The 17016-nt window shown below is 38.7% G+C and overlaps 1 protein-coding gene across 7 annotated transcripts in view; it reads left to right on the top strand.

Moving 5' to 3' along the window:
* Window positions 1–17016, top strand: part of LOC105495162 (nuclear factor I A) — a 382111-nt gene that overhangs the window by 287935 nt on the left and 77160 nt on the right. For all 7 annotated transcript variants that reach the window (XM_011764422.2, XM_011764425.3, XM_011764423.2 and 4 more), the window contains one exon: window positions 13543–13671. In XM_011764422.2, coding sequence (XP_011762724.1) covers window positions 13543–13671 — 129 coding nt within the window. The remainder of the gene's footprint in view (window positions 1–13542; window positions 13672–17016) is intronic.

Raw genomic sequence — 17016 nt, 5'->3', positions numbered from 1 at the left:
CGGAATAAGAGGCTTTTACATGGGGAATTGGGGAGAGAGGGAAGAAAGAAGTCCTTGGTCCGTGCGGATCCCAGGAGTCAATCAATAGTGTGTGCAGCACGCTGCTGTGCAGCAGTTTCTCATGAGGCTGTGCACATCCCAATTGCTTTCTGCTCAGCAGAGGATTACAATAATGCCTATTTATCCAGCTCTGTCCATCCAAGGATTTTAGATACATCATAAACTCATCAATTAATCAGAGACATGGCACCCATTTTGAAATGCTGGGTGAATTACATCCTAGAAGATTACGAGAAATGCTCACGTCGACAGAGTGAATCAGGAACTATTTCCTGATGGATTCCTGAACGGCACACCAAGTAGTGAAATGAAGAGGGCTGTCTCCAGCACTGATACACAAAGTATATCTCAAGTGGAAGAAAACTTCTGGAATAACACGTCGCTTTATTTCGAAGCATCTGTTAAACTTGAAAAATTAACCTGAGGTAGAATGGCAAAACCCATTAAATATTAATGCAATTAATTGGCTTCCTTCTTCAGAGTAAAGTATCACTGACCTCCCTTTCTTAACAATTAAAACCCCCCTGAAACCTTTGGGTTTTTTAAATACAGCGTTACTTTGGTTCTTGATTCTCTGACCTTTTTCAAGCGAAAAACTCTTCCTGTGGTCCAGCATGCTCAGCCCACTGTGGGGAACTGGCTTTCCAGACAGCTGTGAATGTTCGGTATTTATTCAGACAATACTCCCACACTTTGATGATTTACTGTGGTCCAAGCATCTTGTTCTTCATTTTGAAGAAACATTCCAGTCTCTAGGGATCGTCTACTTTGTATGTAATGAGAGGTAGTTTAAAGTTTTCATTTGTGTAGCTGGAAGTGCACTCACGTCATTAGAAATTCAAGGAATGGCAACTCAATATCCATTTCTAATCTGAAGGGTCTTCTGTAGCACCAGATTATTCTGCCACGTTAGCTAGCCCCACCCAGAAATCACTTCTATGATTAGCTTCCAAGATTAATGAATTCTAGGGTATCATGATTACTTATGACTTAATGCCAGTCAGAATTTGCCATCTGCCTTTCAGCCATTTCATGAACGCAGCGGAAGACAGCATTTATCAAAATGGCTGTACAACACCCCTCATGTCTTTTTTTTTTTTTTTTTTTTTTTTTTTTGAGACAGAGTCTTGCTCTGTCGCCCAGGCTGGAGTGCAGTGGCGCGATCTCACTGCAAGCTCCGCCTCCCGGGTTTACGCCATTCTCCTGCCTCAGCCTCCCGAGTAGCTGGGACTACAGGCGCCCGCCACCGCGCCCGGCTAGTTTTTTGTACTTTTAGTAGAGACGGGGTTTCACCGTGTTAGCCAGGATGGTCTCCATCTCCTGCCCTCGTGATCCACCCGCCTCGGCCTCCCAAAGTGCTGGGATTACAGGTGTGAGCCACCGCGCCCGGCCCAACACCCCTCATGTCTTAACACTCTTTAGGGACTTATATAAGCAACACTTCATGTTCGAATGTCAAAATCCACGTGTAAGGCTTAAAAGTAGTATGGGATGCTTAAGAATGCTTTTCAGGGCCAGTTATTCTTTGATATTTATCACTTCATGGTGCTGACACCTGCTTCTAATTTTAAGAGTTCTTTCTTCCAGTGGATTTTTTTTTTCCTTCAGAAATCTTATCCTCAAAAGACTTAACTAGCAATTTCTCTTTTTTTGATGTGCTTGATGTTTTGATGAGTTTGTCTATCAGCATTGAAACCTTAACATACCTTTAGTTTAGAATAAAAAAACAAAATTTGTGACACACATTTATTATATTGGGTCACATAACTTTTTGCCCTGGCCACACATTCAAAGACTTTTGCAGAGATATAATTCATCAGAAATGTCATTATCTGCCACTTGGCCTACTTGATAGTTGTCTTAAGTTGACAAAAGCTATAGACATAGATAAATTCTTCCTTGAAGGAGCAATTCAGTAAATAACTTTCACCCAGTACCCTTATTTGGTTGTCTTTCACACCCAAGGGCCAGGTTGGTGGCAATTGTCATTTGAGAGTTAGTAAGTGGAAGGACAAAGACAGAGAGAAACCTAATTTTGTCTGTTTAGACACATATAGAAATAGTCCTTTGGTTTTGGGGTAGCCAGCCTAGTTGTAGTGCCCGGTGTGGTTTGCTTTCTTGTTTTTATCTTGTCTAAAGACCTTTTCCTCACAAGTGCTGGATAAAGTTCATTGCATGAGTAGAAGAAGCCGCAAAAGATGGTATATAGCTAGCAACCCGTTCTGATTGGTCTATGAAGAGTTGCCTGTATAAAATTGGATCCTTGTGTTCGGTTCCAAAAAAAGGTGTGAATGTGAAGAAGAAGTGTTAAATCATGACTCCAGAGAAAATGTCGGCCATGAGCAGTTTTTAGTTTAAGTGAAAACCAAACTTTAGGATTTGGACAAATAAGACGAGGAGAAAAAAAGGGTGAATCATTAACTCCAATATGAAAGGATTATGGTGATCAAGTTTCACCCAACTTGAATAAGACACCCAACAAAGACTGTGACTGATGGAACTAACTCATTTACTTAATTGATATGCAAAACTCTGCCAAGCATTTACCCTTAGTGTCAAATAAGTAATTTTTAATAAAATATTTCTAAGATATGAAGACAGTTAAGAAAATAGCATGCTTTTTAATAATTGCACTCCTAAGTAAATGGATCATTACGTTGTCACAAAGAATGACAGTGAGCAGAAACAGCCTGCTAATCTCTCTTAGATAAGTATTTAACATAATTAGACACCATCTCTTCTGTTGAATGTAGCATTAATCATTAGAAGTGCAATTTTACACAGCATACTTGTTTCTGATATGTCATTGTTGTTAAAAAAAAAAAAAGCAAACTATTTTGTCAGATACAGTGCTTCAGAAAATGACTCATGTAGTTGTGTGATTTACATGAATACAGTTATTTCCCTTTTTATTGCTTTTTGTTTGTTTTAATAGTGTTTAATAGTAGTGTGGTCCTTCTACAGCCATGAAGCTGCATTTGAGGTTAGTGGTTCATTCGTTTTGTTTTGTAAAATATGAGTATAATGAACATACTTGAATTTGAAGTATTTTTAAGCTTTGACGTGATATTTTGGCTCATCTACCTAAACCGAAGGCAAAGCTCTTTCAGAGAAAGGTTTTCTTATAAGGAATGGGCTAGAAGTTTTCTGCGTTAAATAAGAGCTCAAGAGAAAACCTCTTTCTATAAAAACTTTAAGGTTAAAATGATGGAATGTATTGCCCTCTTCCAGTATTCGTAAGCACTACCTTTAAAAAAAATTCATTTTCTTTTGCTATGTAGCTTCTAGCTTGAACTGTGAACTACTGAATACTTATAAAGTGATAGCAGCTCAATTCATTGCACAATGCTAGCTTCCCACTTTCTCCTTGACTCAAAGGCCTTCGAAGGCAAAGAATAGGGTTATTGAAGGATAGCAGGCAGATTTCACTAAGTAACAGGTGGAGGTCAAAGCAGTTTATTTGTGGGATGAACAGAGTGCAGAGATGAAAAAGCAAATGCTTTGCCATAATAAGATTTAGCAAGAAAATGCTGACGACACGAAGCCTTAGATTCTAGCTGACAGAACCTTTTCTCGTTTTCATTACTTGATTTCACAGTTCAAGCAATTTGAAGAGGGCTGAATTTTTCTTTCTTTTTCCCCTATGAAATGTTTCAATCAGTTTCAAATTTTTACTTTAGCTGGGTGCTCTGCTTGTATCCAGGGAACACTGGAACTAATAGAGCTCCAGCACAGGCATATCCCAAACGTGGACCCTCGCAGACTACGCGTTTCTTTCAAATTAAATTTTATCCATGGGACCCTTAAACTCTAGCTCTCTATCATGTTTTAACCGACAGAAGAGAGTATACTTAAGTAAATTCTAAAGTTCACATCATCAAGGCTAATGTTATGTGCCAATGAAAGTATTTACAAGGGTGTTTACCAAGCTTGAACACTGGGTTACTTCCAGCTTGTTGGAGATGGAGAGGAAAAGCTTTCATTTTTTCCCCATTATACAGTCCATATTTGTACAGTGAAGATGTTTTGCTTTTGGAACTTAAAAAAAAAAGATTAACCATGCTGAGCAATACAAAGTAAGGTTTATCTACTGTTGTACAGCATGACCAAAAGAGTAAAAAGTCATTTGATATCATATCATATAGACCAGAGCTGTCCAATAGGACTTTCTGCAGTGATAGAGATGTCCTGCGTCTGTGGTATCCAATATTCTAACCATGAGCCACATATGTCTACTAAGCCCTTGCAATGTGGCTATGCTGAGCAACTGAATTTTTAAATTCATTTAATTTTAATTAATTTAGATTTAAGTAGCCACATGTGGCTAGTAGCTACCATATTGGGCAGGGCAGATATAAACCAAACATATGTATGATTGAGTTTTTTACTATTCAGCTGGATATCTAAGGAGAATGAATAAAACATTATGCTATTTTATACTATATGTATTGTTTATGCAAAGAAATAATTTGGTTTTCTCAGAAATGTCTTCTTTATCCTCAGTCCTTCTGTGAATGCGTATAATTGCTATGTTGAGCCAAAATCAGTCCTTTCCTGAACACATGGGGGGATGGGATGGCTAGGGGGCAGATGGAATGGGTAGGGAATCTCCAACCTCTTGTAAGTATATGGAGCATGTAGCACAATTCTTTTTATTTCAGTCCTGTCACTGGGGTGTCTGTGTTTACCTTGAAAGGAGAGGAAATCCCCCAACTAGTCAAGAGATTTTATTTTTGGCCCAGAAACCAGATTTTTATATGACATTTTCCTTGTGTCTATTCTTTACTCTCTCTGGTTGTAAATTTTCACTCACAAATGAACATTTGGAATATATTACAGAACTCATCGTTTCTTTCCCCCTGAATAATCCATGTAATTTTTACTCCGTACTCCCATTTTTTAAAAATTGAAGAAATCACTGGTGTCCCCAAGCCGTTTAAATTACCTGAACTTCTTTATGATGTGATAATTCTTTGGGGGTCCTTTTAGTTCATTTTCAATGGCTGCATATAGAGTAAGAAAGATAAACCTCAGAAGCTATATTAACTTTTCTTTATGCTCTCTATCATAAAAATGATTTTAAAACATTTTTATGCACTGAAAAAGGCTAAAAGTCAAAATAGTCTGCTTTACCTTTTTATTGTTGAGTGTGCTAATCATAAAAAATTATATTAGAATGAACCCTAATGGATTTTATTATTAGGACACACATCTAACAAACGTGCAGTGTCTTCCATGACCTCCTTGTATCACGCAGCCTGTGTTTATGCTCACGAGAACAGAATGGTCCCTTAACTGTGGGATTCTTCTGTTCAATCACAGACTTATTTGGCATCATGTTTAGAGATAATCTAATTACAAGGTATACTTTAAACGGTTCTAGAAAGGTCCTGTTCCTGCCTGTGGGGGAATTACTAGAGTGCATTTATAGCTCTACGTCTGGAAGAGATGTGTCTGAGTGTAAATCTGATGGTGGATGACTTGCAAAAGATGATACTGGTACTCAGCATTCATCCTGGGCTTGAGAAATGTCACTGAAATTTATGCTAACAACATTAGTCTGATGGACATGACTGGGTTGTCTGTTCCCCACACTTAAATCTAGTGGAGTAGGGGAATCTGAATGCCTGAGTGTAAAAAAAAGAGTCACAAAGCAGTTAGCATCATTAAGAGTTGGAATGTTTGCAAGAAGAAAAATGTTCAAGTGTCATTAATAGTTCACATTTAAATCAGCTCATGATAGGTTTGTATCAATAAGATACATAAGTAGTACTCCCCCGCGCCCTCCCCCAGAAATAGGCATTTGGTAGCACGGTACACTGAAAGGAGCAAGAGCTTTGGTTTCCTGGGTTCAAATCCTGGCTCCTCCACTCACTAATTGTGTAGCCTCTCACCTTCTTAAGGACTGCTCTGCCTCAGGCACCCTCTCCTCTGAGTCATGGCTGTCTGCCTGTCTGCTGGACCATTCCCATCTGTAGACAAGCATGCTGGACTCTCTGCCACCTTCAGAAAGCTATCCCTTGCTTCCCTCCCTCTTCCTGTAGCCACTACCCTATTTTTCTGCTCTCCTCTGCAGATTCCTCCTTCATTTCATGGAATTTGACTACACCATTTTCCCTGTTTCTTCACTTCCCGTTGATGTTATAAACCATTCTATCCTGTCTTCTATGTGCCTCACTCTCCTGGAGCTCACTTTTCAAGACTGTCAGAAACATTCATGTTGCCAAACACCAGTGGATCCTTTTCTGTTCTCATTATACGTGATCTCTCAGTGGCATTCAACTTAGTTGACTGCAGCGTTCTCCTTGAAACACTTCTTAGTTTCTGTAAAGATATACTCCCCTGTGAGGTAAATGCCTCAACTTAGTTGCCTGTTTTGATGCTGACTTTAGACACTCAAGGGCCTTCCTTGATTTTACAAATTACTGAATTCTAAATAATTGTGTGTGTTATAGCCTCTGGTTAAGTGAGCTGTTTATTACTGCATTGTAATATATAGTCTAAGCTTGAACACTATCAACAAGTCTTAAGAGGAAAATTTTTGTCATTTCTTGTTATAGAGACATAACATGGTTTGCAGGAGGCTTTATAGAAGAAGTAACTTGTTGAATAGGCAAGAGGCCTATTGTAAATATAAAACATGTATATGCTCTTTTACAACTCAACATCTGGGGTCATTATCTTCTAAATCTATGTGATATTTATTTTGTGCAGGTTCTGTGTTAGAATCGCTGATAATTCATTCAGTGTGTGTTTGATAAAATCCTAACTGATCCCTACTAAGGCCAAGAAAAAACTTTTATATATAAGACAAATGATTCCTAGTATACTTCAGAGTGGGATTTTTTTTTGTATACACTTTTGAATCTGATATACCCTTCCTTTTTTTTCCCCCCTTTGGATAACCAAATTTAAAACTTCAACTATAACTATACTTTATGGACTTAAATAGGACACTGTTTTTATAGTATACTAGGGAAACTACATGAGGGTTTTACAAAATGTGTGTACTTGAGAACCAGAGATACCTGGATCTGCAGTACCATCTAATAGCTGTATGATCCTAGACAAATTGCTTAACAGCACTTGATATCTAATTTCTGGAATATTAAGTTATTGGTAGATAGGATAATAATACCTACCTATCTGAGATGAAAATGTAAGGATCTGGGGATGGACACAGTGGCTCATGCCTGTAATCCCAGCACTTTGGGAGGCCAAGGCGGGTGGATCACCTGAGGTCAGGAGTTCGAGACCAGCTTGGCCAACATGGTGAAACCCCGTGTCTACTACAAATAAAAAATAAAAATAAAAATAAAAATATTAGCCAGGTATGGTGGCGGGCGCCTGTAGTCCCAGCTACTCAGGAGGCTGAGGCAGGAGAATTGCTTGAACCAGGGAGGTGGAGGTTGCAGTGAGCCGAGATCTTGCCACTGCACTCCAGCCTGGGCGACAGACCAAGACTACATCTCAAAAAAAAAGAAAAGAAAATGTAAGGATTTGAGGTATTTATAAGTGCATGGCACGTAATGGGTACTCCGTAATTTGTAGCTTTTATTATTTTCAGCTTGGTTTTTGGAAGTGATCGATATGCAGAGATTTAATCTCTGTAGCTGCCTCCTGCCTCTCTTGAGGCCACTTGATGGATGAAGGCTTCCAGTTGCCTTTCAGCCTTTAAGTTTGGTGTAATAGTTGTTCTGGTAATAACAGTTATAAAAATAGGTTGTTGGGAATTAAATGATGACAATGAACAGGACACTATCCAAGTCATGAACAATTAAACTTGCAACATTTTGGGGTCCTCTCTAACCTGCTTATTGTGTTGGATTTAAAAACTGAAGTGCTGAGGTTGCTTGCTTTCAGACTTGTGACTATAAATGAACATTATTGAAACTAAACTTTCTATTCTTGACTTTGTCACTTTGAAGAAAGGAACATACACCCGTTAAATCTCCTCTGACAACTTGAATTACATCTCCCAAACTCCTGCGACAGACAAGAGAAGGTCCTGCTGTCCCGAGCAGCACTTACCCAGGGATACTTTTCACAGGAGAATGAATTTTTGGATAGGTGCTCTAACAAAGTAAGCACTAACACTGAGAAGTTACCATTTCCTTTTGAAAAATCCAGTGTGTTGTTCGGTTGTCACTGGAATAATTACAGTTTATGGTGATCCTTCCCTTCTCTTCCATTCCCGTTAATGCTGTAGCTCCTTTGACTCCTAAAAATATCCCCTTTAAGAAGATACCTAAGGAAAAAAAAAAAAAACCAGCATCATACTTCCTAATGATTCCTGTAGTGTTTACTTTACGGTTGTCACTGTAGAGTTCTTGGTCAAAGTGTTTGAAAAATATCATAACTTGGGAGTCGTGGAGAGGTAACATTAATTATTATTGGTTTTTCCTTTTTCTTCTTTTTATTTTGTGTAATACCAAATTGCAGTGAAAAATTACCTAAAACAATTCTTATTTTCTCAGGGGAGACAGTGAGAATTTTTTTGAGTTTTTTTTCACATCACTCAATCTAATTTTGTTATTGATGTTTCTCGAAAGAATCAGGAGAAGGATCAATTTTCAAAAGTATTATGTCCCCACTTTCTAGCTCATTTTCTAAGAATACATCTTACCGTTTTCTCTGGGTGAGTGTAGGCTAGTGGAAGACTGTACAACCTAGGGTGGATTAAGTAAAACTAAGGGAAACTTTCAGAATTATAGAGAGTAATTATTGTACAGTAAAGATCTTTAATACACACATGTCTAGCATTGCAATAGTCTTATATTTGAATATCATGTTTGTTTTCCGTTGCTGCAGAACAAATTTTCACAGAGTTAGCAACGTGAAAGAACACACAGTTCTTAATATTATCTCACAGTTTCCATGGGTCCGGAGCCTGGCCACAGCTGAACTGGATCCTCTGCTCGGGTCATACAAGGCTGCAATGAGAATTTTATTCAGACTCCATTTCTTTCTGGAGCTCGAGGGCCTGTTGCAAACTCTCATGATCGTTGGCAGAATTCAGTTGCTTGTGGATTTGGGACTAAGGTCCCTGCTTTCTGAAAGCTAACTGTCAGCAAGGGGCCCTACTCAGCTCCTAGAGGCCCCTGCAGTTCCTTGCCATGTGGCTGTCACAGGCCCTTTCACAGTATGGCAGCTGACTTCTTCAAAGCCTGAAGAAGAATCTCTCTGACTTCTAGTTCCTTTTATACAGGGATCCCCTGATTGGGTCAGGCCCGCCAGGGATAATATATTTTTCCTTCACTCAAACTCACCTCATTGGGGACCTTAATTATATCTGCAGAAGTCTTTTGCAATATAACATAACCTAATCAACATAATCACCTTTGCGGTATAATATAACCTATTCGCAAGAATGACATTTTTCATATTCACAAGTGTCTCACACATGCAAGAGGAGAGGATTGTGTAAGGCATCATTATACAAGGCTGGGAACTAGGAAATCATTTTAGAATTCTGAGTACCACCATTTTTTTTTCAGAGAGATAAGGTCTCTCTCTGTTGCCCAGGCTGGAGTACAGTGGTATAGTTATAGCTCATCGACTCCCGGGTTCACGTGATCCTCCTGCCTCAACCTTCTGAGTAGCTGGGACTATAGGCATATACCATACTCAGCTAACTTTTTTTTTTTTTTTTTTTTTTTTTTGAGACAGAGTCTTGCTCTGTCACCAGACTGGAGTGCAGTGGCATGATCCGGGCTGACTGCAACCTCCACCTCCCAGGTTCAAGCAATTCTCCTGCCTCTACCTCCTGAGTAGCTGGGACTACAGGCACACGCCACCACGCCCAGCTAATTTTTGTATTTTTAGTAGAGACCGGGTTTCACCATGTTGGCCAGGCTGGTCTCGATCTCTTGACCATGTGATCTGCCTACCTTGGCCTCCCAAAGTGCTGGGATTACAGGCATGAGCCACCGTGCCTGGCCTCAGCTAACTTTTAAAAATCCATTTTTTGTAGAGACAAGGTCTCACTATATTGTCCAGGCTGCTCTCAAACTCCTGACCTGAAGCAATCTTCCTGTCTCAGCCTCCCACAGTACTGGGATTATAGGCAAGAGCCACCAGCCCAGCCTGACTACCACAAATACCAGTGATGAATTTGAAGGAATCTTTGTGAATAGTGCATTTGACCTGTATTTTCAAGGTTTTCTTGTTGGACTTTACACTTGTAAGTGCCTCCAGAGGTGAAAGCCACAACATGACTAGAATCCCATATATGTTTGCCCTTGTCTACTGAACACAATTTGGAATGACTCATGTAGCTTAGAAAACTAGCAAACTAGAGGGAAATTCAAAATTCAAAAATTCTGGATGTTTAGAAAACCAGTGACAAGCCAAAGGCCTTCTTGAAATGTACCTCCAATTCTGTTTCCTGTCATTGGGTTTTTTTAATACCCATCAAAAGGATGAAATGCCCCACTGAAAGAGAACATTATGTTAGATTTCTGCTTCTCGTTCTACAAAATTCTTTATTTTTCTGCTTTGAACTTTGACGTAACATTTCATTTCCTCCAGAAAAGGGGTAGGATTACTTCATCCGTAATCTCTTTTTAAAAATCTGGTACTTCTAGAAAATATATTGAAATTAAGGTTTTAATTCATTAAAAGAAAGCCAATCAGTCATTAATCCGTACAGTAATTTTGTAACAGTTGTTCATAAATATTTGGCAAAAGATTTTAAAAAGGAGTTTATTTTTAAAGTAATGTACAGAACCAAGTTTGATTTCAAAAATAAAAGCCAAGATTAATGTTCTCTAGCTTTTAACAGAGAGCAGTTTACTAGCATTTTGGAATTTCATCTGGTCAATTAAATATACAAAGCAAATTAACCAAAACATACATTATGCATGTAGGGAAAATATTAAAGTATATAATAAGGAAATGTGCTCAATACGAGTCTTTAAAAATTGAAAACACAAAGTAATTTTGAGATTCATGACAGCCTTAGGGTTCATATTACTTGACTGTGATAAATTTAGAAGATTATACATAGTTTGGCTGGTTCTTCCTGCATGCTGACAGAATTTCTTTCCTCTTTAACCCTTGCAAAGAAGACGTAAATTTTGCTATTTTTGAACTTGTTTACCAGCTTGGTCATTCTCGATACTTGTTATTACCCGAATTTTACTTATAATTCCTTTTAGAAGCATAAATAGTGAATTTCAATCATGTCAACATTTCTGCAGATTTAGAATGGCATGAATTAGAAAACATGAATTTTTCAAAGAAATCATAACTTTTTCTTGAGTCCAGCCATTTGCTATCGCCAATAAGATTAGTTAGGATACTGGATTTCATCAGTGATTCCATTATCTGGAAGAAAAAAAAAAAAAATCTGCCGTCTTTAAAGTTTTGATTTTGTTGTTGTTGTTGTTGTTATCTGTTCTGCTTCTGTTTTATGACATATAGTTCAGGCATTTGACTAAATTTAAATCAGTGGAATGGTTGGCAGCCTATAATTGGTCTACACAAAAAGGTTTAAATGAGTTGGGAGATTTGTTTACATTTTGGTAGCTTTTTATTTCTTTAATCATTTTTTTATTTGAAATCTCCTCCTTAGTGTAATTACATGATGATACCTTAGGTTAGGTTACTTGCAGTGAATGTTCACCCAAAATCTCAGTGCATCCTACATTATTAGAACTTTGGCATGGTATGACTGGTTACTGATTCAGCAAGCAACAAGTATAACTAAAGTCACTTGACTTAGTGACTTCATTTTTAATTCAAATCACATGGATATTGATCTAGAAAGGATCTGATTCAAATTTGTCAAATTAGTATGAAATCACATACCACTCTATATTGTACTTATGTCTGACTATGCAAAAGTGTTTACCAGTTTGCAATTTTTCTTTCATGGGGCTAAAACTCTAAGCTTTGCTATGTTTAAGCATGTATTCATTAAGCTGCAGATAAAGCTGAGACCTGCACAAGTAGTTTAAATATCTTTTCAGATCGTTTGGGTGTTTCAGACCCTTGGATGTCTTGGACATAGAGGGGAACAAAGCAGACAAGTACTCTGTCCTTACAGAGTCTGAGTCACACTCAAAGGTCATGTTATAGAATTGCATTAAGGAAATCTGTGATCAGAAATAACAGGGACATATTTAGATACAGGCCAAACTAACTAAATTTCTGGGCAGATCTATACCTATAAAGTGCTTGGCACAGTACATGGTACTCAGTCACAGTTACATGTTAATATCATTGTGATTTTTATTACTTTTCCAATTCACCCAAATAATTCTCTGGTCATGGGCAGAGCACAGCACATGTAAACACGTATAAGTAGAATGGACTTTGGTTCTTTTAACATCAGTGCAGACCAGTTTTGTGCTACAACCTTAAGAGAGCCCAAATTTGTCCCCTGATGTGGAGACTAGGAGTCATTTCTCTTATTTTTATATCCAAATTTTCGTTGTTTTAATTGGCACCCTACCAAACTGATAGATGCCTCCAGTTGGGTATGTCAGCGTGGTTGCCGAGAACATTACAAATCCAGTAATTACAAGGAACTCTTTCTCCATTATTTTCTTCCCAAAGTATTTTCTATGCTGCAAATGCTGTGAAAACCTTAGGCACAATAGTAAAAGTATTTAAAAAAAAAAAAAAAAAGATTTTATTGTATTAACACGAAAGCAATATATGTTCATCATAGAAAAGACAGGTAAGCAAAACAAAGGCAATGAAAATCACCCAAATTCAACACAGAGAGAGAACTGCCATTATAGTTTGTGCTTATTGCCTTCCAGTTCTTTCTCTGTGCATAGAAATAGCCTTTTCGATGGTGTCATAGTATAATATCCTATTTTGTAATTGCCTTTTTCAATTAACATTATATTATAAATGTTTTGCCACGTCATTACTCTTTTACCATATTGTTTACATTGGTTATACCATACTTATCTAACCAGTCCCCAATTGTAGGGCATTTAAGATTTTTTTACTTTTCTTTTTTTCTATTCTAAAGAGTTCATTGAATGAACAACTAAGTTGCCACTGTTGAGGGTATTCTTATATTAAAACAGCCAACTTATTTAAAATATGGAGAAAGTGATTTGGTCTCAAAGCAAGATAACCAACAAGATGAAATGATTGCATGTGAAGTCTTCATAAGCATAGATGGTCTCCTTTTGGGGGTCCCAGAGGTCACAGACACAAACAACATCTTTTAGGAAACACTGCAAAAGTTGAACCCTGTATTATTAGAGAAGATCAATAACCCAAAACTGGACTGCGATTAAGTAGAACAAATTGAAATCAAATACAGACCGACTTAGCAGGGGGCTATTCTGTCACCTCTTTGTTCCTGTGACAAATGCAAAGCAATTCAAAACATCTTTTTCTTTCACAGGTGGATTCCTCTTTTTGTTTGTTTTTAATTCTTTAGATGTTATCTTTTAGGTTGCGCAAATCATTGTTCCATGAATTAAAGTGTACTTACCAGTTGATCCTTCTTGCCAGGAATGCCATCTCCAACCACACTGAAGAAGTCGGAGAAGTCGGGTTTCAGCAGCCCCTCCCCTTCGCAGACCTCCTCCCTGGGAACGGCGTTCACACAGCATCACCGACCTGTCATTACAGGACCCAGAGGTGAGCTGCTCCACAGGGACCCTTGGTTGTGCTTATATCATGGCCTTTGGACCCAAGTAGCAAAATGAGAGACAATGAGGACTCCCCCTGAATGCTCCTGAGGCAGTGAGTGTTCCAATTTCTTACCCTTGGGGGCAGCCTTGGAATTTTAGAGACCAGACAGATTTGTCATCAAATTTTTTGTCCTTTCCTAAAGCAAACAGGGACCAAATCTGTTTTTTTGTTTGCCAGTGAGATTTTTGCAGAGAGATGGGAAGTAACTTGAACCAAAATCAAATCTGTTCTACAAGTTGTGTGTGTGTTTGTGTGTGTGTGTGAGAGAGAGAGTGTGTGTGCGGACACACACACGCACACAGGCATGCAGGAGGTGAGTATATTTCCGTATGGTCAATCACCTGTTTTCAAGTAGTAACTTTTTCTCATCCCTGCTGACTCTCTTTCCATAAAACCTGAGTTCAATATGTGGCATTTTGTGTTGAGGTTGTTTGCATCAGGGCGTTGACGAGCAGTCTTCATTCGTTCCTTTTGAAGTGGTAGATAGTTTGTCTGGTTTTCATTGCAATGTTTTCATTATTTTTGTCTCATATGCTTTTAAGTTTATTATTAAAATGTGTCCACAAGAAATATGATTTGTATTTCGCATTAAAGACAAGCCTTAAGCCTCAAGAGAATGTCAGCAAATCACTTAACTTGATCTTATTGCAATATAAAAATATTTATTATTTTATTTATGAAACTCCCACAGTAGGAGTATGAATAATTGTAACCACGTTTTGCTTTCCTTTATCAGATTTTCTTTTAGGTAGATCTGTGATCTACCAGCTGCTATCATAAAACGTCCTAGAAAGTTATGATCTCTTCTCTGCTTTGACATATACCTGGGGAAACTGATGTTTCTTGCATTAATCCCAATGTTAGTCCCACAAATCTGAATCCCTTTATGAATATGCTCTGTGTGCAGATCAGGGAAATGTGGCGGGTAAGAGGACAGTCCGGTGCACACATGGAAGTCATATTGAAGAAAGTAAGCATTTTGACTACTGTGGGAAGCAACTTCTTTATCCATAATTATGAAACTTACTTGCTTCATCTTTAAACGTCTTGTGATCATTGGTAGAACTTTCTCAAGATCCCCTCTTTCATTTGTGTATATGTGTGGTATAATCAGAGAGGCTTACTATCGATATATAATTTGAAAACCTGCATCAGAATTGAATTATAAGGTCCCAGAATGAGGCTTATTAAATAGTATTAAAATATTATCCTCATAGTTAACACTCATTGAGCATATAAACTGTAGTGGGGGATCAGAGATATGAAACCATTTTAGTCGGAATATTTATGGCCGGAAGGAGATGAGGCACGTGTCACTTTTCATCTGTTTGGGGTCAAGTTCACATATTCTAAATGCTAATTGAATGGTAAAAGTTCCTGCAGGAGCTCGGTGTTGGGGTGACCATGGAGGTTCATTCACTCTTTAAACAAGGATTTACTGAGTGACTCTATAGACACTGGGACCAATGGTTCCTGTCCTCACAGAGCATGTTATCTACCACAGAAGAGAGGCACACAAGGAAATAAGCAAGTAAAAGATGATGGGCCAGGCACGGTGGCTCGCACCTGTAATCCTAGCACTTTCTGAGGCCAAGGCGGGCAGATCACTTGAACTCAGGAATTCAAGGTCAGCCTGGGCAACATGGCAAAACACTGTCTAGAAAAAAATACAAAAATTAGCTGGGCATGGTAGCTTAGTCCCAGCTACTCAAGAGGCTGCAATGGGAGGATTGCTCGCGCCCAGAAGGCAGAGGTTCCACGAGCCAAGATAGCACCACTGCACTCCAGCCTGCGCAACATAGCAGACCCTGTCTCAAAACAAAACAAAACAAAACAAAACAAAAATCCTGGTGTGGAATGTACTATTACTTATCACTTTGTATCAAATAAAGTGACTTCAGGCGGGGTGCGGTGTCCCACACCTCTAATCCCAGCACTTTGGGAGGCCGAGGCAGGCAGATCACTTGAGGTCAGGAGTTTGAGACCAGCCTGGCCAACACAATGAAACCCCCATCTCTACTGAAAATACAAAAAAATTAGCCAGGTGTGGTGGCACACGCCTGTAAATCCCAGCTACCTGTGAGGCTGAGGCAGGAGAATTGCTTGAACCCAGGAGGCGGAGGCTGCAGTGAGCCAAGATGGTGCCACTACACTCCAGTCTGGGCAACAGAGTGAGACTCCATCTCAAAAAAAAAAAAGAGTCTTCAAAGTATAAATAACATTGAAGTCAAATCTTAAAAGATGCTTAGATAAATGGAGGACCATCCTAAGGAAAGGAAAGATTCGTGGTGTAGTAAGTTAGTAAGAACTGAGAAGAACAGTATGCCAGCAATCAGGAGAGCCAGGTAACCTCCCTCTTTTCCTTCCCTCTTACCTTCTGTGTTTTTCAATGTCCTCATCAATACAATGGGTACAGTACTAATAATGAATGACCCTTTCCTCCCAATCTTGTATTCTTATACAGAAACAACAATAAAACAGTATTTGTGGCGATTCCATGAAGAGCATAAGGCAATCTGTATATATTATCATTAGTCAGTAAATGTTAAGAGTGTCTAATGTGTGTCTTGCCTTAAAACTGTAGTTCTAGAAATTATTGTCATGAGCACTTCCCCATGGGTACAGGTTGAGAGCTTCTTCATGCTAGATGACTAAGCACGTTTTCTAAAATGACCCACGCTGGGTTGAACCAGGGTGAACCTCCTTAGCTCACAGCATAATAAGTTCCAGTCTAATCATATTCATTCATAAAATTGTGTTTGAGGAAAAGAGAAAGATGCCTAGTGTAAGAAGTATGGAATACCAAAGATTCTTTGTTTTCACCAGAATTCAAGATGGCTCCCAGCATCCTCGGCTCTCCTTTCTGGAAAGTCTACTCAGGTACCCGTTCTTACCGTGCCCCACCCCGCTTAGTGGTCTGATGAAGGGAATTGGAATAGTTGAGATGAAACTTCAGTTGCCTCTTTGTGGTAAGAATCATAAGAGTTGAGATAGGCTAACGTAAGACATTTTTCTGGCTAAGATATTTTTAAAAGGGTGGAAGTTAGCCTCATTATTTAAGGCATATTTGCTATGGGTACTGTAATTTCCTTCATTTTTCTCTGAACTAGTTGGAAAGCTAATGCTTGGAATGATATCACATTTGGGAGTAAGACCTGGTGTTTTAGGAAGATGAGACCAAAATTGAGGAGGAAGAGTATAGCTGCCAAGAGTCAGTGTGGAATCGATGTCACATGTGCACATAAAGGAGGTTTCAACCTCTGACACTCCTTTTATTGTGCAAAGTTGCCA

Source organism: Macaca nemestrina, chromosome 1 (genome assembly GCF_043159975.1).
Source record: "Macaca nemestrina isolate mMacNem1 chromosome 1, mMacNem.hap1, whole genome shotgun sequence".
NCBI classification, from domain to species: Eukaryota; Metazoa; Chordata; class Mammalia; order Primates; family Cercopithecidae; genus Macaca; species Macaca nemestrina.
The sequence above is the reverse complement of the archived record's forward strand: the minus strand, read 5'-3'. Positions and strand labels throughout refer to the sequence as shown.